Raw genomic sequence first — 24,521 nt, 5'->3', positions numbered from 1 at the left:
TTGGTCGCTCAGTAAACAGCTAAGGTGCAGGACAAGATGTGTGTTCATGTTTGTAAGTTGGATAAGAAGGAGATTTTATTAGGAAAGCTAATGTGGGTTGTTGTTTAGAGGCTGTTGTGTTTTGTAGCAGGCTGCTGTCTGTCTCAGTTTGACCATCTGCTCTGCCTTAGCGTTGGTTAAGAAAGTGGCTTGGGCAAATAAAGTATAGTTATAGTTATGGCTATTTATGGCTCATGCTAAACAACTAAAGCACTTGGTTAGGAAAAGGACAGTAAAAAAGGCTGTGAACTCTGTTCTTCAACTTAATAGCCGAATGTGCTACATACCCATCAACAGTTCCCACCAATACACCCGCAAGTCCTCATTATGCTTTAAACAAAGTGCTTATTGGATAATCTAACAGCATCTGAAACCCCATTTCCAACATCAGAAATTGCCAAGGGCTTCGGCTTCGAAAACAGTTGATAACATCCACTTCACGCAACAATTGGCCAGGTGCAGAGAGGTGAAAGTGAGGCAGGGTTATAACTCTTGTCTCACGCTCCCTTTAATCAGTGTTTATGCAACTATTCAGTTCAACGAAGTCAGTTCAACGAAGTGTAGTTTCGCTTTGCCAGACCCTCTACCAAAGGGTGCTGAAGGAGGGTCCGGCTACTCCACATAGCATTCGTGGATGGGAGGAAAAACGTGCTTTGGTTTAATGGCATTTCTTTAAACCAATCAGAATCGTCATGGGCGGTGCTAAACTCCGCACAGAGCTGCTGCAAAATAGTGGTGCGAGAGAAAACTCAGATTGGACAGATAGTGTAGCTAGCTGTCTCCGTTTACCATACAGAGATCTGAGGAGCAATTAACCATAGTCCCCATAAATCCACTGGAGTTTAAAATTCCAACACAAAGAAAGCGGAAGGAAACAGAAAATACATGCATCCGTTGTCGTCAAGTAGTGGTTTGTTTCTTTCTTCCCATAATGATTTAAAGTTCTTCTTTAAAGTCTTGCCATAGGATCATACATGGGCAGAGCCAGGAACCCTTTATTTGGTCATGTGCTGTGACAACGCAGGTTCTCCTGAGGAATCCTGTCTGGTTTCCACACATTTCCCTTGGATAGACTTCTGTTACTGGGCAACCTGACAGTGACAGAGTCTGGTCATCTGTTCCCACCTCCACGCATCATGCCTTTACATTTCTCATGCTCCACTGCGCTTGTTTCATATCCTCCTTAAATGTCAGCCACGCATAAGTTATTATGGAAAGCGTGTTGTTATGTGTGGTTATGTGTAATATGTTGCTACGCATTGACACTGTTATGTGACAAATGTAATCATGTTTAATCATAATTTATCAGCCTGTAATGTAGTTACACATCTATTTTTGTGCTCCCACTGTGCAATTTTCTGCTTATAAATATTTTCATTTTAAATGTAGAGTACTTAAACAAATTCTTTAATAAGCTCTTTTTTTGTTTGCATTTCATGACGTTGTTGATACCCAGAGACTAATTATTAACCTAAGATCTATTCAGTTCCTCGTCTCGCAGCTCTAGATAGATACCAACAGTGTATCATAATGGAGTCTAATTTGTTTAAGGGTTGTCAGCTCATTAACTGTGACTGTTGCTTAAAAACTCACAAATTGCCTAGCCATTAGGTCTGCACCGGGTTGACTACTACTCACAGTGTCATCCTTGGTCCATGAAAGCAGCTTTAATATGTATTTTTACCTAACAAATCTACCACATTATTAATTTTTTGGGATTTGGGTTTTGCTTCCAGAGATACAAGGCTGGGAGGTGTGATGACATCCTCAAGTGGAAGCCCCCCAATCTCAACTCTGTGGACTTTCGCCTCAAGATCACCAAAGTCGGGGGAGAAGGGTAAGTCACTGTTACCAGGGAAACGCTCTGCCTGACAAGTCTAATAGCACCTATCGTTTTGTGACGCACTAGAGTACTTCACACACACGTGTACAGTTGCTATGTTGTGTTGGTGTCAAAGGCAATTCTTCAATCGTTTCTTTACTATTCCATCCCATCTCACATTTCCTTTTTGCCTTGTTGTTCTTTGTACTACAGCGTGCAAACGTTCATTCCTTTCACCATCATCGCCTACATGCGCTTTTGTCTCCAGTCCCGGGAAATTTTAATTTGCTCTAAGTACCTTTAGGTGCAAAGAAAAACACTACTGCCATTCCCTTTTTCTCTCATTTTATGTTTATCTTCCTCCGCTACATAAATTATTCAGATTTACTGGTGCTCATCCTACTGTAACCCTCACTCAACAACTAAACAATTAGAAACATTAAAAACAAGTCCATAACTAGAAAAAAACAATCATTTCCTGGAGGTCGTTATAGCCTAAGGATTGTATTTCTCATATGAAATAGAAACTAGTTGTAATGTTGGTGTTAGTCTAGATTACCAGACCTATCCAGTGTTTCCGCTATATACATTTAGCAGCGGCGCACCTCCGCTTCTTCAGCTGTTAATGAAAAGTCATAAAGTCGTAATTACATGAATATACAGAGCCGTCTGCTGAACTTAAGCAAACAGTCATCCGCGCTCTCCCCCATATGATTGTGTCCAACTGGAACAATGAAAGGACAGATCCACGCTGCAGGACACATATACACCATAATAACGTTACTATTTTAAAAAATTCCAGGTTAGTGGGGGTGCATACCGTTAAAACCAGCATGAAAAAATGTAGTAATGTTCCCTCAGCATATTATTTTGTTGCTAAACTGTAGGCCTATGTTAAATGAGCGGTGAACGTTAAAGCACCTGTTTCAGGTATGGTATCCTAATTTTTCCTAAGTTGAGGTCCCTAGCAAATAAGCCCACTGACGGCGACGTTATTGGTTATATTTTAGCATAATGTTATGTTAGTAATGACCGTAGTAGTGGTCATAGTGAGTGACATTGTGATGTGAGATGCACATTGCAAAATGTGTTTTATATCTGGAATTATTCATTAGCTAGGTGTGATTAGGGATGTAACGGTATGAAAATTGAACCTCACGGTTATAGTGACCAAAATGATCACGGTTTTTGGTATTATCGCGGTATTTTTAAAAGTGTGTTCAATATGTTCAGAAAGCACTGATAGGCCTACACAAGCTGAAATGGTTTCAAAAAGCGCAACAGTATTTATTATATTACAAAAATATAGGCAGTAGGCTTGTAAAAACTATTGAAAACTGCCAGCCAGCCGTAGGGTGTCCGGTAAGAACCTGAACCAGAGATGTCTGACTTTGAGATCCAGGAAGATTTATTTATAACTCCAACATGAAGTTAACTATGACGTTGTATTTGACAGTACATGTGAAGGTGGATGTGGTTCTGAAATATAAGCAAATAATAATGCACATTAATAAGCATATGACTTAGGCTACTATGAACATTATTTACCAAAACTAAATGTTATAGCCACCAGCATATAACAAGAAACAATTCTAAGAATTGCATTCATTTATCTGTAATAATTAACATAAATGTAACATGTTGCTCAGTAACACAAACTTAGAGAGAATATACATAAGATATATAAGAAGAATAAAATAAGAATACAACAACAGAAAGAGGCAGAGCAATTGACATTAAGTGGAATAGGCAGTTTTAAACAGATGTGTTTTGAGTTGCAATTTGAAATGGGGGGTGGGAATGAATTCCAGAGACGGGGAGCAATGCGGCTGAATGCTCTGCTCCCCATGGTGATGAGACGGGCGGAGGGGACAGGCAGGTGTATGGAGGAAGAGGGTCTGAGGGAGCAGGGGGGAGTGGGATGCTGATTGCACATTGCTTGTAAATTGCCCTAACACAACCTGAATATCAACAAGTGGCTGCACAAGTAATATTAAACAATCTGCACATCTATCAGCTATGCAATAAGAAACACAGCAACAGTAATATTATCAAGGCGATAATATATCTCTCTCACTCCAAATAAATGTCACGTCCGTAAAACGGGCAAAACTTATCCACATCGTAGCAGAACACTTATTGAAATATGAATAAACGTAGCTTAAATGTTTACACAGATAACGAGGCAGTAAAACCCATGACAGTTTAGCAAGTTACAGAATAGTTTTAACTTACGTTCTGGGCTACACACAAGTCCGAAAACAGGAAAGGAATGATAAAGAAAAAAAGTCTGTTAACAGCTGCTGCATTCTGAGGAGATCAAAGCAATGACTCTCGTCACTGATCGGTCAATCATCTCAGGAGAGAGAGCAAGTGTTACTATGGCCTTTTTTACAAGGCTGATTAATGTCCTGAGTGCTGTCATCTCCTCCTTCCGCCATGATTCCAACTTCAAGAAAGGCAGAAATTCTCTGAACGCACGTTGCAGGCTACGCAGTGCGCCTGCGCCGCAACTTCAGGAGATTCTGATGAAGCTGGGAAGGATTAAACACAGGGTTTCCAAACCGTGGTAATCCACCGTGATAATAATGATATTTTAAATGAAAACGGTAATTGTTATCGTCAACATTTTTACCGCGGTTTACCGTTACACCGGTAATCGTTACATCCCTAGGTGTGGTATCTGTAAAGCAGAACAGACTCACAGTTTAGGAAAACTGAAAGATTCTTGCTGAGAGAAAGGACACTGTGTCCTGAAATGTAATTGTAAGACATATGATGTTTTTGATAAACTTAAATAAAGCAAACTGTTGTAAAAAATTGAACTACGTATTGACATAGGTTACGTTACTGTTGACAACTTTGCTAAGTGTTCATGGTGCCCAGAAGATAATTCCTAATAACTTTGGTGATCCCCTGACTTTTCCTCTAGCACCACCCCAGGTCAAAGTAGTTTTTACTTATCTAGTAAAATATTGCAACAACTGTTGGATGGATTTGCACAACGTTGTCTCCAGAGGATGAATCCTAATGATGTTGGTCATTCCCTTACTTTTCTAGCGCCATTATGTGGTTGACATTTAAGATATCGACAAATTTCTTGAGAACTATTGGATGGATTGCCATGAAATTTGGTACAGATATTCATGTTCCCCACAGGATGCATTGTAACAACCAAAATTTAAATGTTAAATAAATCTCCAATACTTTGGTTTATGACCAAATACTTGAGGACAAAAAAACTTGATAAAGGCACAATGCACCTATCTTTGCTCTGTGTGCTTTTTCTTCAGCTCAGTCTTTAAATATTGTCTGAGTGTGAGCAAACCGACTCATAGCAGTGAGCTTTCTGGTCATGCTGCTTTTTTTCTCTGAGAGCCAGGTGACCTTAGTGACTGTCCCAGCTTTGTAGCCATGAGCCTGCCACCATTCACCAACAACAGACTGAGAGGATCACAGCAGGACACAGTCACTCATTCTACTGCAAAGCCAGCCTGCTAGTCAGCTTCTAGACTCCTCCCTGTGTGTGGGAGAACACAGACAATCATTGTTGCCATTTGTTAATGTTCTGATATTTCCCCGAAAGATGAATTTTGCTGGCAGAGGAGCACCCAGCAGACCTCACTCAGTCTTGGTGTCGGTTTTCAAATCTCTCCTTAGTTACTGTCTGAGAGTGAGAGAGAGAGAGAGAGAGAGAGAGAGAGATAAGGAAGCAAAAATTGCTTATTCATCAGCCCACACAGTCAGTGCTTAAGCACGTCTTTTTGTACCACTGAGGCATACAGTACACAGCCTTGCAAGTTTTATTACCTTCTTTGAAAGTAAGCACAGAGGCAGAAGGTGATTACTGTGCGGTAGAAGGAGTGGAGAGGTGGAAAAGAACAAAATGGAAAGATGAAGCAATCCCAGAAAGCATGCTAGTGCCCCTCCCAAGTGTGGAATTGAACAGTCTTGAGTATTGTATAGATGACCTTGAATTATGGATCATTTGAGCCAGCATTCTGTGGGAAGAGCTAATGAGTAATGGTTAGATCATCATGCATTAGGTGTGCAGTGTTTTTGAAGGACCTAGAGAAGAAGAATGGTGCCTTCTGATTGGCTTGGATTGACTCTCCAGAGGCCAGAGGACAGGATTCATGTTACTGGTCTTTCTACTCTGTGGATTCAAGTGTCATTACAGCATCCCGATCCATACTTTGTTTAAAGGAACCCAGTCATGTACTTTCACGTGGGACTGTCTGATGTAAAAGCATCAAAGTGAAGTCAACAACATGAGATCAATGCTTTTATTCTTGACTGTATTACCGTGAGAATTCATCTCATTTACAACATTCCACCTGTACAGCCACCAGCGACGTGACATTTATGGTTTTGAGTGAAAAGATCAAACCATCATAGAGACTCTGCATGGTTTTATGATGTAAGATTTTTAGATGCATTATTTTTACGATGTCAACTGTAGGATGCAGACAGTTGCTGCTGAGAAGGACTTGGGTAAAAAAGACTTTTACTGCAACTGTAGTGTAATTCAGAGCAAGTGGATCTGAGAGGTCAAGAGAGCCTTTGCTCGTAGCATTTCAGCCATCAGCACAAACATGAAGGATGATGCAGAACAAACATGGAGCCTGTTTTTGGACTCTGAAATGTGAACGGATTTCTCTGTATGGACACAAACATTTGTGGAGTTGGCATCCTGATGACCAGGGCTGTCTCCAATTGCATGTCATCACAGGGAGTGTGTTGCCTGAACTCCAGCTTACACATTTTGTCTAAGTGTTCCACTGTTGAACAGACTTGTTTTTTGTGCCTGTGTTCACAGTATTTATTAATTAATATTCATTATGTCATAATGGCTACACTTAGCATATTATGCTAATGTTTGAGTTTTTGTTATTGTCAACAAATCCATTAAAATACCAAAACCAACAATGCGTTAGTCCATCGCTCAATATTTAATTGCTTATTTATGTAATGTTTATTTTTATATCGCCAAGTATATAGCATGGAGCAGTGCCACACAACACAGCATTTATAGCCTAAATTTACAATTCCCACTCCTAAATGGACCTTTATACAAATACACTAAACTCAACAGGAAAATACATCACAAAACACAAACGATGACACAATAAAACTCAATGAGAAACTCCAGATCATTCAGTACCCCTGTTCCCTCTTTATATGGTGTTATAACTTGAGTGGTCCCATTAGGCCATTACGATTACATTGCGATATTTTTTTTCCCTGCGATATGAAAAAAAGACTAATTTTTACGAGGACATAAATATCGCTATTTAGAAATACTAAATCATTCTCAACTACTGGGGTGATTTTGTAGAGGAGTGCATCTACAAAGAAAATAAAAATGAAAAAGGACATTTTCTTATGTAAACCAGTCTTTGTAATGCTTTACAAAAAACAAAGCAAGTAAGCGCTGTGACTACTCTTCTGAAGTGATTTTGGAGAGGGAAATTAGGAAGAAATACACTGGTTGACTGACATGACATTATTGTATTCATATAACATCAATCCAGGCTAAAGTGAATATTAATAATGCATGCATGTTGCTTCCTCTAAATTTTAGGTTGTGGTCGACTAGCGGGGCCTGCTTTGGTTGTTTGATACATTTATTAAAATTGATCATGATTGGTGGTTTGCTGTGCATGCAGAGCCTGCATGTCACACTCTTCAACAAACTGTGTATCCAAGAGCACTTAAATCAGTGTAAATTACGTTATATCAGAAACAGACTGTTGTTGTAGATTAGCGTTACGTTTCCAGCGTCACAGCTCCGAACCATAACGTTAGTTGGGACAGACGCCTTGTTTCTTTAGGCTAACGATGTTAGCTTTAGCCTGGCTGGTAGCAGCTTTCTGCGGTGAAAAATGGCCGGGATATGTCGTGATTACGTTGCATTAATCAGGTGATTTAGTTTGTCTTTACAGCGAACATAAAACACTGACTACTGTAGCTTCACTACCCATGGAAAAGCATGTGCATCACTGTGTCAGCGTCAGCTGCCGCTTACGGTACTTTTCTACACACGGGAGAGCCTCACTTCCCATAACAACCCCCCCTCGTCGGACAAACGTTACGTCACATGACCACCTGTCTTAAAGGGGAAGGGTCGGCCGGTAACAATCGTGGAAAAGGAGAACGGTGAAAGTTTACTTTTTTATCAAGCAGCAAAGAAGTTGTAGCGTCAACATCGCAACGTCCTGCGATGTGACTATGGCGCATGCGCACATCGCGATGTAGACGATGAAACAAAATATCGTGCAGCCATAGGTCCCATTCATGATCCATTTTGAGTTATGTTAAATAGGAGTCACTGAGCCAAAAACATTGAGAGCTACCACCTCATTACTCTGACTTCTACCCTGTCTACGGCACTCAGCCATACTGAAAATGAATATATAGTGTACTTAGTATATCCGTATACTTTAATTTTCATAAACAAGTCCGAAAACAGCTGGGCACTGTGGTTTTTAGCAAGCATTACTCAAACAGGAGAAAAATAGTGCATTTGCTGGGGACTATTTTCAGCTGCCAATTAATACACATTTGGTACACTACTGAGTATTAACGTCATCAAGACCGTATGTGTGATTGACTCAAAATAAAGTACATTGCCGATGTTCATGGTAATGAAGGATATTGCAATGCTGTGACTCATTGATGTGATTTGACTAAATTGGAGGCGTTTGTCACAGAGGAATAGGCTGTCAGGCTTGGATACACAGACAATACTTGTTAGCAGGATCAATTAATTGATAGTTTTGGTCTTTTGATGGAATTTGTTGACACTAACAAAAATATAGAATACCAGCCTCATCTTTAAACTTAGAGAAGAAAAAATAAGTGCAGAAAAGAGCGCTCTGATACATTCACATGTGTGTTAAGGTGAGGCAGGTAGGCACTATATAATACACATTTGTCATATTTTACTGTCTTGCTTTGGCCTAGGCAATAGAGGTTTTTTATACGTTTCCATCTGAAACACAGCACCTTGTCACTTCTTTTACACAGTACCTCATATTCATTTCTTTTTGACAATATATGGGTTTTTTTTTGCTTCTATGGATTTATGAATCATTTGACACAATACAGCCTTTAGGTAATACAGGTCTGATTGCATGCTGTTCAAAGGCTACGTGACATTTAACAACATCTTGATTGTTAAACAAAAACCCTGCCTTGTGCTGGAGTTTTATTTTCATCGACATTCTGTGTTGTTAAGGTCTTTCATTTGAACATAATTTATCTATATGACCCCAACTCAAATATATGATGTTGCAGTGTAATTTAAGACATGCTGAATGGAAAAGCAATTAAGCATCATGAAACAGCAGTATCTGTTCTTTGGAGGCACTCTAATATATACTCTTATCTGTTTCATTGCCAAAATCTCATTGATATCTTTGCTTTAGATAACGTTGCTTTAGAAGACTGTGCCATGATCAGTCCTGCAGGTTTAGGAAAGTGGTATTTGACACACAACACGTTAGTCAGAGGTATTAATGGACTGTCTTGTGAGGTCTTAGCACGTGGCAGTATCCATCACTGCATGGCTATTTGGCTCTCTTAATGTCTAATGCTGCTTCCTTCCTGCTTGTGTTAGCTATCATTACACAGGAGGGGGCTGGGGTGGATGGGGAGATGGTCTCCGGTTTCAGCTCCAATTGAAATCTCTGAATGAGGTGCATCAGACTACGCAGCCCCACTGTTGTTTAGCTCAATAGCCCCTCATTATTTCCGTTCTAAAAATGGTTAACCAATATGAAACCAGTGCTCGTTCACTCAGTCTATAGCAGCAGAAATAGTGTCTGGAAATTACAACGGGCACATCATGGTGTGTGTTTTTGGTGGAGGGAGGCAAGGAGAAGTGTGTGATTAAGACATCTGTTGGACGTGATCTCAATGATGAGACATAAATACTGCACAGACACATGTTCACGGTGCTGGGAGACGCACACACAAGACTACTGCACATATAAACTCCAATATAGTCTGTGTTAACTGTGCTGAGTGCTCAGTCGTCTGACATATACAGTATTGTATTAATCCTTGTGTTCAATCTATATAGGTGTTCCACAGATTTATTATTGCCTTGGAATCTGAACGTGCCTATACTGTAGTATTCTCTCTAAGTTTTGAGCACGCAGAGAGACAGAAGGGCTCAGAGAGGTGTAATCTCACATCTCTGCCGATCTGTTACTAGCTGGAAAAATGGAAGTGGTGTAGAGATTTATTTGCATCGTTGCCACTCAGATATTCTCGCGTTAAGGTGTTAACCATGATCTTTTTGTCTTTGTAGGCTGCTTCCGCAGACTGTCGGCTTGCTCTACGTCGGCAGCTATGACAGGCCCTTTGCAAAGATGAAGGTGAGAAAATAAATGTGTTGCTTTGTTGAATTCAACCTTGTGCCAACAAGCCAAAGCCCCCTGGTCTTTTCCTGCTTACCTTTTTAAAATTTTTGTTTTGTTGGAAGTACGTAGCTGCAAAGAATAAAAGAAATGCATTTGTTTTTTTTCTTCATCTGTTACTGTGTGACGTGAAGAAGTTATATTGCTGTTCTTTTATTACAAATGTTTCCTGTTTTATACATGTATTTTATCAGATTTTAGTAAAAAAGCTTTCCTGTTTTCTGATCCACTCGTTTTAATTTGATGTTAATGCAAACGTAACACATTCTCTATAGTTACCTGTTGTCTTGATACTGTACATTCAGGATCATATACGCGTGTACACTGCACTGCACAAGTTTCATCTGTACAACATACTTATCAGGCTGTTTCTCTGAGTTTATCTTTTTAACAGAAATACTTTTACCATTCACTAATTCATCATGTGGTCCGATTTTGCTGGGTTTTATTTTGTAATATGTTAAGCCGCTGTCAGTGACACACAACACTTCATGCACAGATGTTTCATGCTGGTGGATTGGTGGCGAGTGCTTCTGAAATGAAGCAACGCTGGCTGCTGTATACCTTTTGCTGAACATGTATAGATACAACAGTACCTACATATCTGTTAATTAACTGTTTAAACTAGATGACAGTTTAAACAATCGACTGATAAAAAGAGGATTTCCGACAAGCATTAAAACAAACAACATTCTTATTATATATTTTTAGGGCTGCAACAACGAATCGATAAATTCGATAAAATTTGATTATTAAAAAAGTTGGCAACGAATTTCATTATCGATTCGTTGTATCAATATGCCACTCAGTCGCGGAGATAAAAAAAAAAAAAAGAGCAGAGCGGGGGTAGAGAAAATATGCAGCCCAGCCCCGTAGTCGCGTCCCCAGCGGCCGCCTCCCAGCATATGAGGCGTCCTTTTCGGCCGTCTCCTGGTGTGTGAGGCGTCCTTTCCCCGTAGGGTATTTCGTGCTGGCCACCACGAGAAAAACGTCCCCGTGAACACGTATCAGTAGATTAAAAATAACGTGACATTTACACGAACTTCCGTGAGACCGGGTTGAAATACGGAGAGAGACCGGAGAGACCCGTAACGTTGTTCTGAAACACACGGCGGAGGCAGAGAAATCAGGACGACCTAAGTCATCCAAGGTGTGGGAGAATTTCACACTAAATAAGTCGAAAACGTGTTAATTGCAAGATAAGCACAAGCGACATGGCATGGCACAGGCGCACCACGGTGATGATTCAGCACCTAAAACGTAAACATGTCGAAGTCCTTGATGAGGAGGAAGGGAGTTCAACAGCAGGGTAAAGTCACTACAGAATCCTACTTTTGTTCCGTTTTGAAGTGAGGAACGTAACGTCCCTCCAGTAGCTCTTCTGGTGCTGGTGTGGTATTTACTCGTTATCTAGCTTGACAAGCATGACAAGCTAGCGTTAGCTCAATAATGACAATAGTAAAGCAGGGGTGGTATAATTGGCAAGACTAAAGACGTTTTACTAAAAAGTTTTTATTCACTCGCCTTTTTTGGCCCATTCATTTTTCAATCTATTGTCATGTATATATTTTGTGCTTTGTCCCATATCAGTTATTGTTGACAAATATATTTGTGTGTGTTGTACTTTTTAATTTCATTTTAAAGTTCTTTTATAGCACTTGGTCATCTTAAGCTGTGTTTAAATGTGGTGTCCAAATGAACTTGCACTTACTACAATGATGGTAATAATTGAATGCAGCCCTATATATTTTCATAACTCAAATGAACTAATCACTCATTATAATCTTTAAATAAATATGAAGTTATTCTTATCATACTTTTAACTAGCGCTAAATAGTTAATTGATTACTCAACTAGACAATCTACTATCAATCAACTATTTTGATAATTTATTAATCGTTTAAGTTAATTCATTTGTTCCAGCTTTTTGATTGTGAGGATTTGCTTTGTCTGATGTGATAGAATTTGTTTGTTTTTAGACTTTTAGTCAGACAAAACAAGCTATTGGAATCAACATAATGGGCCCTATCTTAATCCCAGCGCAATTGACTTTGTACACCGACGCATGTATCATTCCTATTTTGCACCCGACACACAGCGGACTTTTCCCTCAACAGACTCACGTCGGTAAATTAGGGAATGAACTTGCGCTCCCGGGGGCAGTTTAGCCAAAAGAGGAGGCGTGTTCCGGCGCAAACTTTCCCTAGTGCTATTTTGCAGTTTCAGAAAACCGTTCCGCCACACACCAGGAAAAACCTAGTCTAAAGTCAGTGGCGTGTTATTCAGATGCTATTTTAAGGGTGTATGCTTCGCCGTAATGTAGAGTATGCACACTGCACATACACTTTGTTTCTCTCATCTCACGGAACCAGCAGTTCCCATTTTTGCAAACCATACATAAATACAAGAAAAAATATGACCTTGTTTTACACATTTCCATTAATCATGGATGTGTTGATGACATAAATGAAGAAATATTAAGAGGACTTGAGATGTTGAACTGCATGTGCCGATGCCACTTAACCCAAATGCCCCAGCAGTAGCACGGGAGAGGAGAGACAGAAGAGCTGCATCGTCTATAGTGAGGTAATCTTGGTCTAATCTTAGACTACATTGCAAAAATATCACCATAACCTCGTGATTCAGTGAGAGTGAGCCCAAAACATCGGAAAGTATGTTTTTGTGACATTTCTTTATTTACATTTTGTCAAAAAGAAAAATCAATAGCAAACGTCGGTCTCCTTGGCTGTGAACCGCTCCTGGCGTGCACCCATGGATGTATTAAGAGCGTGCGCCTAGCAAATCCGCCATTATAATAGCAATCCGCCATGGAACAAGCGCGTCTGCTTTTAAAGGGAATGTGAGATAACGCTCTGATTCGTTTATTGCACATTACGCCCAAACCACACCTATGAGTAAGGTAGCTACTAGAGACCAACCCATTTTAGATTTCATTACTCTTGCGATTTAGATCGCAAGAGTAATTTATCCTGCCGGTATAATAGCAACAGCACCCAAGATCCGCCCACATAGCTACTTGCGTTTGATACTTGCGTTTCAGATCGTGAAAATAAGGCCCAATGTGTTATTGCTCTGTGATATGCTCTACTGCAGAGAGGCATTTGTCAGCTGCACTTAACACGGTGAGACTGCTTTCAATGATTTCCCTTTTGGACGTCATTGATACACGTGCATTGTATTATATGGATTCACACATAATCAGACCTTTGACCTGCAGTAACATAGACTCAAGTCAAGTGCACTCCACAGAAACTAGCCTCTCATCTCCATTAGGCTCTAATGGGAATTCACTGTTCTGGGGTGGAGAACAGCTTGAGGAGCAACATGATAGAATTATTACATTTTGTTCTATAATTTCTATTTTTATGTAAATGTCTATAAAGCTATTATACATATGGAAATGTGCCACTTTGACTAAATGACTCTTATGTAAATGTGTAGGGCTTCCAATAGTCACAGTCATGCTTTAGAAACACAGTAAATTAGTTTCCTTTCCCTCTGGCACTGGTATTTCCAGATTCCCGTGTATAAGTCCTTGGCTCTGTATCAGCCCTGGGGTCAGCTTTCATGTTGCTATTTTTATGGTGAAATGTGTTTTACGGTCAGTCCAAGTGTGAATAGCTTGAAAGTTGTAATTACATACAAGAACAGGACACATGACTTGCGTGTTTGTTTGAAGAAGGCTGTGCACCACCACAAAGTAGTTTTGATATTCATTGCCTTGCCCATGGGCATGTTAGTACAGTAATGTTGATGTGTCAATTAGATGTAATTTGTGCCACATCCAGGCTCATTTGAAAGCATCGGGCTGCTGGGAAAAAAAGAAACCAACTTTTTCTGTAATTACAGAGATGTCCTAATCTTCATGAAAACCTGTTTTATTGGTTCGATTCTTCCAATTTAGTTGCTGTTGGCACCTACAGGGAATCACTAAAATGAATTTTGGAAGGGAGTTTTCATGATGACTCATCAGATCAGCCTTTCGAAAAGAGCAAATATTGTGAAAGAGCAGCAATCTGAAAACATTTTGTGTAACCACTATAGGTTGAGGAGTGTTTATTACGAAGAGCTATTTATGAATTAATGTATGTTGAAGATACAGTTGTAAAAGTGTAGATGCAAGCTTTACGGATTACATTTCCATTGTATCTCCTCAGATCCAATGACGTAATCACAGAAATTCAGCATTCTTATTTATATAATTATGTTGCAACTGAAGTTCTTTTCATAGATGAGTAAATCAGGTGTAGTCCTTACAGCATAACTTCGGTTTTATTTTTGTTGCTCCTTCTGTTGGTTCAATCAGCTATGATCGACCTATTTGACCTACTATACTTGCCCTAGTCTTAAACTAATACTTCCGCATTTTCGGAAATCAGCTTATTCGCTTTCTTGCCGCGAGTGTCTGTACATTAGAGTTGAAGCCACAGATAGCAGCTGGTTAGCTTTAGCACAAAGACTTGAAACAGGGAAACGGCTATTCTGGCTCTTTGTTACCTTTGGACAGAGCCAGGCTAGATGTCTCCTGCTGTTTCCAGTCTTTGTGCTAAGCTTGTTGCCTCATTGGACCTGTTATAAGCCATGTCCCCTTTCGAGATCTCAGTGACTGCTTTGCGTACAATGTTATCAAACCAATAAGAACCATTGTGATAAACAACTAGTTTCTACTCTTCAGTCATTCTGAGTATCATTATTCCAGTTCTGACTTCTTGAAAAGGTAGAATTTGCTAAAGCCTGGTAGAAGTAATGGCTATTGATTCCATATTTAGGTTTACTCTCACCGCTTGATGGAGTCGGCTCCCTGTGAAGATCTATATGTGGCCTTTTGAGTACATCTCATTAATCCTAAATAATTTGAATGGTGCCTGGCAGATTTAGTGAGCAGAGACTGAGATAAGAGCAGCTCTCTGTCACAGACCAGCTGCTTTGATGAAGCTGTGAGAGTTTGGCAGTGTGCTCTTCACCTGAGAACAAGTATTTTTCTGTTAAATCAACAGTAACACTTTTTGATTGAACTGTAATTGAAGTATTTGAATAGCTTTTCATTTTCTGATAATTTTTCAAGATTTCAAGCTTTTTGTAAATTACTTGAAATGTGGGATTAAGAAAAATGAATACTGTCAGACTAATTGAACATGTTTTCCACAGAAAACAGTAAATCGTGAGTGAACAGAACAAACTAATCATTTAGAAGTTTGGGAGGTGAAAACACAATTATATGGCTAGTTAATTTCTTTTTTTAACTGTCAAACCTGACAATGTACACCCTCATTTGCCTCAGTTACACATTATTTGCTTTTTCACTTCGGAAATCTCCTCGGGTGTACTTTGACAGTCAATCTGAACACTGACATCGTGAGTCCTTGCTGCCATGTGCTCTCTGACCCAGCAATTTAGGGCCACATATGGCTGTAATTGAACCTAATAATTACGTTGTAGCTAATGGAACATGTGAGGTGAATATTTTAGCTTTACAATTCAAACTGTTTGCTGAGTCACTCAGTTGAGTTGTGTATATTTTAGCAGCAGCTGCTTTAATGTACAGAAGACATCTAATGTATTCTGTTTGAAAGCATATTAAAGATGGAACATTTGTTTCATTACCGTCCATCACCTATGAGGGAGTTTGCTCATGTTCCTACTTTTGCATCTTATATCCACTCCCTACTTATATATTCTTTCATCCAACGTTATTAAAATGGACCTGAGTTCTGCCCAACACAGAGCCGCAGGCCGGTTCTGATTAAGTCTCGAAATAAAACAAAAGCGGGGTGAAAAGCAATGTAGGGGAAAACAAAGCAGCTTGGCAAGAAAATGTCAAACTTTGAGTCTTTGCTCATCCATCGCTATCTCTAGAAAACTCCTGTAATAAAATATAGCACAATGTACCAGTACAGCTGTCCCCACAGATCCCAGTATTTGATAAAGAAGCAGGTTGACTGTCTGTTGTGTTGTGCACAGACTAATAAAAGATCATATTATTCCAGTAGTTGTTTGCTTTCGTCCCAGTTTCTGCTTTACTGCATGATTCAGAATAGCCATATTTGTTTAGTGTCAGGGATGAAAACTCTGTGCTGTTGTCCCTGACTTTGGGTGAGATTATCAGGGGACACAGTGGCTTGTACTGTTAATTAACTCGGTGCAACTGCATTTAGAATTAATATGTTGAATCCAGGAAGTGACTTAATCGTTTTAAGGACATGAGCCTGTGCTTAAAGGAAATAACTTGGCATTTTGGGATCTACACTTACTCATTTTCGTACTGCGACTGAGATGAGAAGATCAATAACCCGTTCATATCTGTATGCTAACTATGGAGCTAAAGACCCAGGGGCTTAGCTTAGCATAAGGACTGCAAGCAGGAGGAAATGGGTATTATGGCACTCTCAAAAATAAAAAGTATATATTACAAATAATCAATCAGACTTAGAGAGATTTGGAGGTGAGTAAACTTACTAAGGGTATCATTATCAACAGTCATAATGCGTGTTCCGCCTGAAGACCACGAATTGTGTTTATACATTTCTGTTTTTGTATGAATTAAACAAAGGAGTCGCATCATGTTAACTACACTAGAAGGGCACTCTGAGAATGCAGACCTCCGCCAATGCATGCCCTTTCTCACAATGTTTATGTAGTGTGACTTGTACTGCGTAGCTGCCTGGATCCTTCTCTGTACTAAAGTGGTATGAGTATCATTTAACTCAGAAAAAAAGTGAATACGTGTATACTATCCTTCAAAGTGATTGCACCCGAGATTATTTTCTATATTTCAAGTATTGGCTCTAAAAATAAAATAACTGATTGAAGACTGCAGCTTTTTGTATTTCTTATGTCTATATATAATCATCCAAACCAGCTAATGTTACAAGTGAAGGATACACATTGTTCCCATAAAAGTAGCTAGCATGAAACTCACATCTCTTAAAAGGCTGTAAATGATTAAAAAAGATGACTGGCAGCACTGTCTTTCCCTCTTGTTGGTGTTTGTAGTTTGTAAATCAGATTAAATATTGGAACAGAAAGGCAGAAAGACGGATCTCTTCTGCTCTGCAGTAGTGCAACACTGGCTGCTAAGGAGTTCTACTGCCAAAGTCCCTGATAACTGGTGGCACACGTGTACTGCCATAATGAGACGGATTTGGACGGATTAAGCACCAAGTGGTGATGGAAAATGGCAGCCAACATGTCACCCTTCACCAGCAGGACGAGATCCCAGTCTGTAGCAGAGCGTCCTGCCCGCCTGTACTGCCCTTCACAGTTCTCTGGCAGCTTGTTGTGTCGAGCTTTAGGAAAGCTTTGTTAGTCTGTCTCTCCTTTAGTCCGTCTGTTCTTCTCCAAATACAGAGATCTTTGATTTACAGTTAGTCTTATTATTGTATTGTTTGTCTTTAAACTGAGATCAAAGAAAAATATTGTGGAGAAAAATCTGAGATTTGAAATGATGACAATGACTAATTAGGCATTCCCCTGAGTTATATTTCAAGATCGTAATCTGAAATCAAAAAACTACCATCTCTCTCGGTCTTGCTTCCTCTCACACTTTCTTTGCGTCCTGTGTGATTTCGACCCCCACTGTGAGCCCAGCTGCCCCACGCTCCAGGATCACATAAGCTCCTACTTTGTATTTTATCGTTTGCCAAACACCACTGTTTTCCTGGCAATGATGGTCAGCGTCTGACAGTGAGGGTCACACTAAACCCTGGAGGTCAGCCTCTTTGTCTCTTCAGTCTCCACTAGGGCTGCAACTAACAATTATTTGTTAGATTAGTGATTAGTTGTTTGATCTGTAAAATGTCAGAACATGGTGGAAAATGACAATCTGACTGTCATAGAGAAGTGAAGAAACTAGAAAATATTCACATTTAAGAAGATGGAATTCCGTTATTTTATTTTTTCATAAAATTTTATTTCATAAAATGGCTCAAACCGATTAATCTATTATCAAAATATTTGGCAATTAATTGAATAGTTGACAACTAATCGATTGATTATTCTTTGCAGCTAGTCTTCACACAACCTTTCAGCCCAATAAATATCTCTGCGAGGTGAAGATGAAAGGAGCACTTCAAAATGACTCATGTCACCATATTGTTTTCTGTCAAAGCCAACTTGTTGCATTTAATTATTTCAGCTGCACTTTTTCGGATTTTGCATTTTCCATGTTTTATAAAATCCTCTCAGTGAGACTCAGTCCCTCGACAAACGGATGCTCAAATGTTTTCTTTGACTCATGCTTGATCTTCAGTATCGTGTGCCATTTTCATATCCTTCAACTATGTTACAGTGTGCTCAGTGCTTAGAGTTGATTTTATTTTCAAAGCAGAATATGATTTAATAAGTCAGTGATCCTGCGTACCTCAGTAGGAGGAGCAGGAACTGTTGCACTGCTTTGTTGAGGGCTGTATCATAGCGATACAGACACACTCAGTATCTGTATTTATGTAGAAGCACACCAGTTTGGGCTCAAATTCTAAAGTAGGAGTAATTTAGGTTATTTAATATAAAACATCTGTTAAATTCTATCAAGAATAGGAATATTGAAATCTTCTCACACCTTAACAGCAGTGAGCACACCAATTAAAAGAAATATTCTCATTTGTATGATTTGGTTTACGTGGAGCATCTTGGCCTACACACACTAAACAGGAATATTTTTTTTTTTTTTCACATCACAGTGACTTAAATATTCTCGTCCTTTATAGAATATTCTTTGGTACAGAGCGTGAAAGTTCATTCTTCATTATTCCATTGTTTATTTAGGTAAAATGTTTATTAAGCTCTTTTACAGCAATGCCCTGAGTTCACTTCCAGGAAGGATATACAAAACGACAACAGCAATACAAACAATAAAATATAGAAAAACTGCTAATACTAAACTTAGTATACTAAATACTAAAAGTATTCAATGGTAAGTAGTAATCGCAAAAGTGAAGATAACTTGCAGCATATTGATGTCATGTTTGAAACAGCTTGAAGATACAGTTGTAAACTTGTGCAAATCATTGTGAGCTGTTGTCATTCATCAACGCAGCTGCATGTCCCTCAAAATAAATTAGAGGGTTAATAATTTTCTCGAGCAATGGTGACCGCAAGAATAAAATGACACTGGTGTCTCATTCACTGTGTTGTAAAAGTAAAAATAAATGTCCTTTCATCTTTGTCTTCACAGGCCACTAAAGAGCTAAAACAGTACGACAACAAGATCATCGAGTGCACCTTCGCCAATAACACATGGGTGTTCATGAGGCAACGGGTGGACAAGAGCTTCCCCAACTCCTACGATACAGCGATGGGTGAGACTTTGTTCTTCTCTGTCCGACAGTTATTTATATTTAATATCTCACGGTCTCCTCCTTCTGAAGGAATAACAACCAGTCAGCGTGCATGCATGTGTGGAGGGGCAGATGTTTTACTGTGTACTCTGCATTTGCAGACAGTCTAGCCATGTATTTAGTGCCCACAATGCTCTTTTCAGTGATTTGGGACACACTGTTTTGTTTATCTCTTTACTTTGAATAGAGAAAACCAACATTTGCTGCAAAATCAAGAATTGCAACACAATTTTATATGAGATGCTTAACTGTTGTATTTTAAAGCTGCACTCATCAGTATTTTTATATCAACAGTTGGTATGTGAAAGGGGTCACTTGCAGTAACAAATCCACAAAGAATTATCACCTGACTCTGCAGTTCCCCTCAGCTCTACGGAGCATCTTGCAGCTCATCGTTTAAGTTTTACGGCCCACACGTTTACTGTTTTGGTTCACTCTCAATGTTCTCATGACCTGGTTTTTTGAAGAAAAAAAAAACATTGGCGACTAGCTGGTAAATATAGTGGAGCATTTGGCAGCTAAAGAGCCAGACATTTCCCTCAAAAGCTGGTGGAGACCAAAACAGAGCTAAAACGAGAGTGAATATCAAACTTGCATTTGTCGGGTGGCTCGAAACACAACTTCAAATGAATGCTGTCTGCTGGGCGTGTAAGCAACAGTTTACTAACCTGTTCACCATGTGTCGAAAAGGCCTCAAAGTTATGTTAGTGTTGCTGTTATTTAGTACAGTTGACCATATGGTGTTTCTATTTTTCACATTTACTCCCGTTTATTCAGTGCTTGTAACAGGGTAGCCAAAGCGCGTGCTGGTTTGTATATTATAGCTGACGTCACACAGTTTAATAAGCAGTATGATAGTTAGTCGTAGGGCTGCACGATATTTTGTTTCATCGTCTACATCGCGATGTGCGCATGCACGATAGTGACATCGCAGGACGTTGCGATGTTGACGCTACAACTTCTTTACTGCTTGATTAAAAAAAAGTAAACTTTCACCGTTCTCCTTTTCCACGATTGTTACCGGCCGACCCTTCCCCTTTAAGACAGGTGGTCATGTGACGTAACGTTTGTCCGACGAGGGGGGTTGTTATGGGAAGTGAGGCTCTCCCGTGTGTAGAAAAGTACCGTAAGCGGCAGCTGCCGCTGACACAGTGATGCACATGCTTTTCCATGGGTAGTGAAGCTACAGTAGTCAGTGTTTTATGTTCGCTGCAAAGACAAACTAAATCACCTGATTAATGCAGCTTAATCACGACTTATCCCGGCCATTTTTCACCACAGAAAGCTGCTACCAGCCAGGCTAAAGCTAACATAGTTAGCCTAAAGAAACAAGGCGTCTGTCCCAACTAACGTTATGGTTCGGAGCTGTGACGCTGGAAACGTAACACTAATCTACAACAACAGTCTGTTTCTGATATAACGTAATTTACACTGATTTAAGTGCTCTTGGATACACAGTTTGTTGAAGAGTGTGACATGCAGGCTCTGCATGCACAGCAAACCACCAATCATGATCAATTTTAATAAATGTATCAAACAACCAAAGCAGGCCCCGCTAGTCGACCACAACCTAAAATTTAGAGGAAGCAACATGCATGCATTATTAATATTCACTTTAGCCTGGATTGATGTTATATGAATACAATGGTGTCATGTCAGTCAACCAGTGTATTTCTTCCTCTCCAAAAATCACTTCAGAAGAGTAGTCACAGCGCTTACTTGCTTTGGTTATTGTAAAGCATTAAAGTTCAACAAAGATTTTTTTTTTATTATTTTCTTTGTAGATGCACTCCCCTACAAAATCACCCCAGTAGTTGAGAATGATTTAGTATTTCTGAATAGGGCTATTTATGTCCTCTTGTAAAAATTAGTTTTTTTCATATCGCAATATATATATCGCAGGAGAAAAAAATATCGTAAGTGTAAGTTTTTTTCAATATCGTCAGGCCTAATTAGTCGGTCAGTTGGATTGTGGTTTTGAGCAGCACTTTTCTTCAGAGTGTGCATAAATGAGAAGAAAACCACACTCACAAACACACACACACACACCCCATCTCCCTTCCACACACACACACACACACAAGAAAGAGGAAGAAATAAACAGAATAAGAACCATCTTTCAGCTCTTCATTTCATACTCTGGAATATTTGGCCATGGTGTTCTGGCCGACACACCTGAGTGAACCTGGTGATAAACCCACAACTAGCACCTAGACTGAGCGTCTACCCATTATCTTCACTACACCATGACAAATGTTTGGCAAAAAAAAAAAAAAGTCATGCTTTAAAGATATCATTATAAAAAGGTTATTGAAGCCAATGGGGAACTTAAAGCAGATATAAATCGTTCTTAGATCCAGCTTGATTTCAGCGTTTTGATAAAACCTTTAGATTTTTTTTTTCAAAGAGACAAAGAGAGAGCAAGACTGATAACGAATACAAACATAATGGTTTACCACAGTAATAAACCTTATTTGTGTGTAGCACTTATCTAAATGCTGACTTTCCAGTGCTGGACATGGTGGCACATAAAAGGACAAATTGAAGCAATAAAAACGAGAAGCACAAGCGAGAGAAAACACATTTAAAGAATGAATTGATAGAAGAATATAGAAAAGATTGTCCTGAATTATTGAGCTTTAGAACCTCAGGCAGGCTGGAATGGTCATGAATGTTCTGATATGTTACCGTAGGATGTTACCATAGTTGCTATGCCTGTCAAGCTTTGCATTCTAGAATGTCACAAATGGTGTTTCCAGTGAATATGGTGGCAGATCTATCAGTCAACATTAATAGTACGTTTTGATTCGAACAATCAGTCCTTTATTTCAGACTTTTAGCTTGTGGCCATTGTTTTTGCCCGGCAGAAATGATGAATGTTGCAGATTTTAGCAGCTGTAGCTAGCTAGCTGGTTTCACCAACTTTCTGAGTTGAAGAATATTTCAGTCCTGAACAGGCCTTTTTCTAACACCAGCTTTAAAAAATAAACACAACATATTATAGTTAGCTAATGATATGCTAACTTTTGTCCTTTGAAGTGGTTACTTCTGTAGGTAGTAAACTAGCTAGCTGGGCATGCTAACATTTGCAGCTTACATTAGAACAAAAACGACACACTGTTACCATTGTGTTTTGTGTTTTTAAAAGACAAAAAAAAAAAGTGTCTTATTGTGTGAATGTCTTATTTATTTATAAAATTATTTTTTTTGCCTGTTCTAAAATAAATAAAATATAAGTTGACTGTGTTCCAGGATGTTGCAGAAGCCTGTCCCCACAGCGGTAGTAACTTCCTTACTTTGTTTGTTGTTTCTCTCCCCAGCTGTGTGTAAAAGCATCCAGGAGCCCGTCACAAAGGAAATCCTCTTGGAGTACGTGGACCGCTGTGCTCAAGGAGTCCAAGCCCAGAACCGGAAACACCCACCAGACCCAGACTCTGAGCTCATGCCCCCTCCTCCTCCAAAGAGACCCAACCGGGCCATCCCATAGCCCGGAGCTGGGCTCTCCGGACTGCTCTACAGTCACAGTGTACATCTACATCACCAGCCACATCAACCCACCCTACAGAAAATGGACATTTCAAGGCTTTCTTACCCTCAGCACACTTGCTTTATCAGCCTGTACATGTAAAGACTCCAGAAACCTTTGATTGACTGCCTCAACAGCATAAATTTACCTTGTAGACTTATTTGTAGCTTTAATTGCTGGTGTTCTTATTAAAATGAAAAACATGATGCTTAGTTTTTTTCCTATTTATCTTTTTTAAAGTCTGAGCTATTTATCAACAGGGACATTGTTATGGCTACAAAATAACACCAGACAATGCAGACCTTGTTTATGTTTTGTCAACTAGTTCCTTATTTGTATTGAAAGAGGAGTAAACATCATCAACACTGAATATGCCTTTTGAATGCATTTAAAAATGTAGGAAACAACACTTCAAAAAATAGTTTGCAGCGTCAAAGATCTCATTTAGATTAACACAAAGGGGCATTGGGTTCAATTAACAGAATAATGTTCCTTCTAACTCATAATGCTGAAGCGTGATTTATGCTTCTGCGTTTAATTTACGCCGTGGATACGTACGTAGGTACGTGGAGACTGGGACCCCACGGCCGATGCTACGCCGTAGTCTGACGTGCACCTCTCAGAAAATGTACCTACATGTCTACATTTCCTGGTTCTCCTTCTCCATAAACACCATGAAATCAAGGAGAGGGTTCACTTTTCCTGCTACAGATTTCCCACCTTGGTCAGAAAGCACAGGGGAGACATTTTCTTTCTCTCACTATGACTCCAGAGTCGGTACTCGCTCCGAAGCTAATCGCCGTCACTCTCTCACTCGCTCTATCACACACTCCCCGCGCGCACACACATGCCGGCCCTGCAAGAGATCGGCGCACACACCAACGCACAAGTATAAATTTTAGGCCACTTATGTAAGCTATGGCGAAAGCTCTGCGTGGTGCTTCCGCACAACCATAAATCAAGCTTAAGTTAGGAGTTGCCAAATATATATCTAAACTGATAAGATCTCAGCTCTGTTTCATAAGATTATGTCCAAAGGAAGCCCATCTGTGTGGACTTTTTGTTTTAAAGGCCACATGGGTGGGCGGGAGATGACAACATGATTATGAAGCCTCAACAAACTAACTACAAATGAGTAGAAACAGTGAAATCAAGCTACAGATGGGTGTCAAATCAGCATCAACATAAAGTTTCTTAGTAAGGTGAATAGTTTTAGTGTTCTTTGAGTTTCTGAACTCTACTGGAGGGATGAACACCATTCTATCAGACGATGTTCACTCAAGTGGTGTTTTGAAGATGGTGATGAAGAGTGCTATCTATCAAGGCTGACAAAAAGGTGTTACATCGGGTTG

General features: G+C 39.5%; 1 protein-coding gene across 2 annotated transcripts in view; it reads left to right on the top strand.

Annotated features, from left to right (window-relative positions):
• The window catches only part of rngtt (RNA guanylyltransferase and 5'-phosphatase), a 90,473-nt gene extending 66,934 nt beyond the window's left edge, over positions 1–23,539 (top strand). For both annotated transcript variants that reach the window (XM_078274573.1, XM_078274572.1), the window contains exons 13-16: positions 1,776–1,876; positions 10,179–10,245; positions 19,481–19,604; positions 22,964–23,539. In XM_078274573.1, the coding sequence (XP_078130699.1) occupies positions 1,776–1,876; positions 10,179–10,245; positions 19,481–19,604; positions 22,964–23,130 (459 nt within the window). In that variant the 3' untranslated portion in view covers positions 23,131–23,539. The remainder of the gene's footprint in view (positions 1–1,775; positions 1,877–10,178; positions 10,246–19,480; positions 19,605–22,963) is intronic.
• The last annotated feature ends 982 nt before the right edge of the window (positions 23,540–24,521 follow it).

Source organism: Sander vitreus, chromosome 18 (genome assembly GCF_031162955.1).
Source record: "Sander vitreus isolate 19-12246 chromosome 18, sanVit1, whole genome shotgun sequence".
NCBI classification, from domain to species: Eukaryota; Metazoa; Chordata; class Actinopteri; order Perciformes; family Percidae; genus Sander; species Sander vitreus.
The sequence above is the reverse complement of the archived record's forward strand: the minus strand, read 5'-3'. Positions and strand labels throughout refer to the sequence as shown.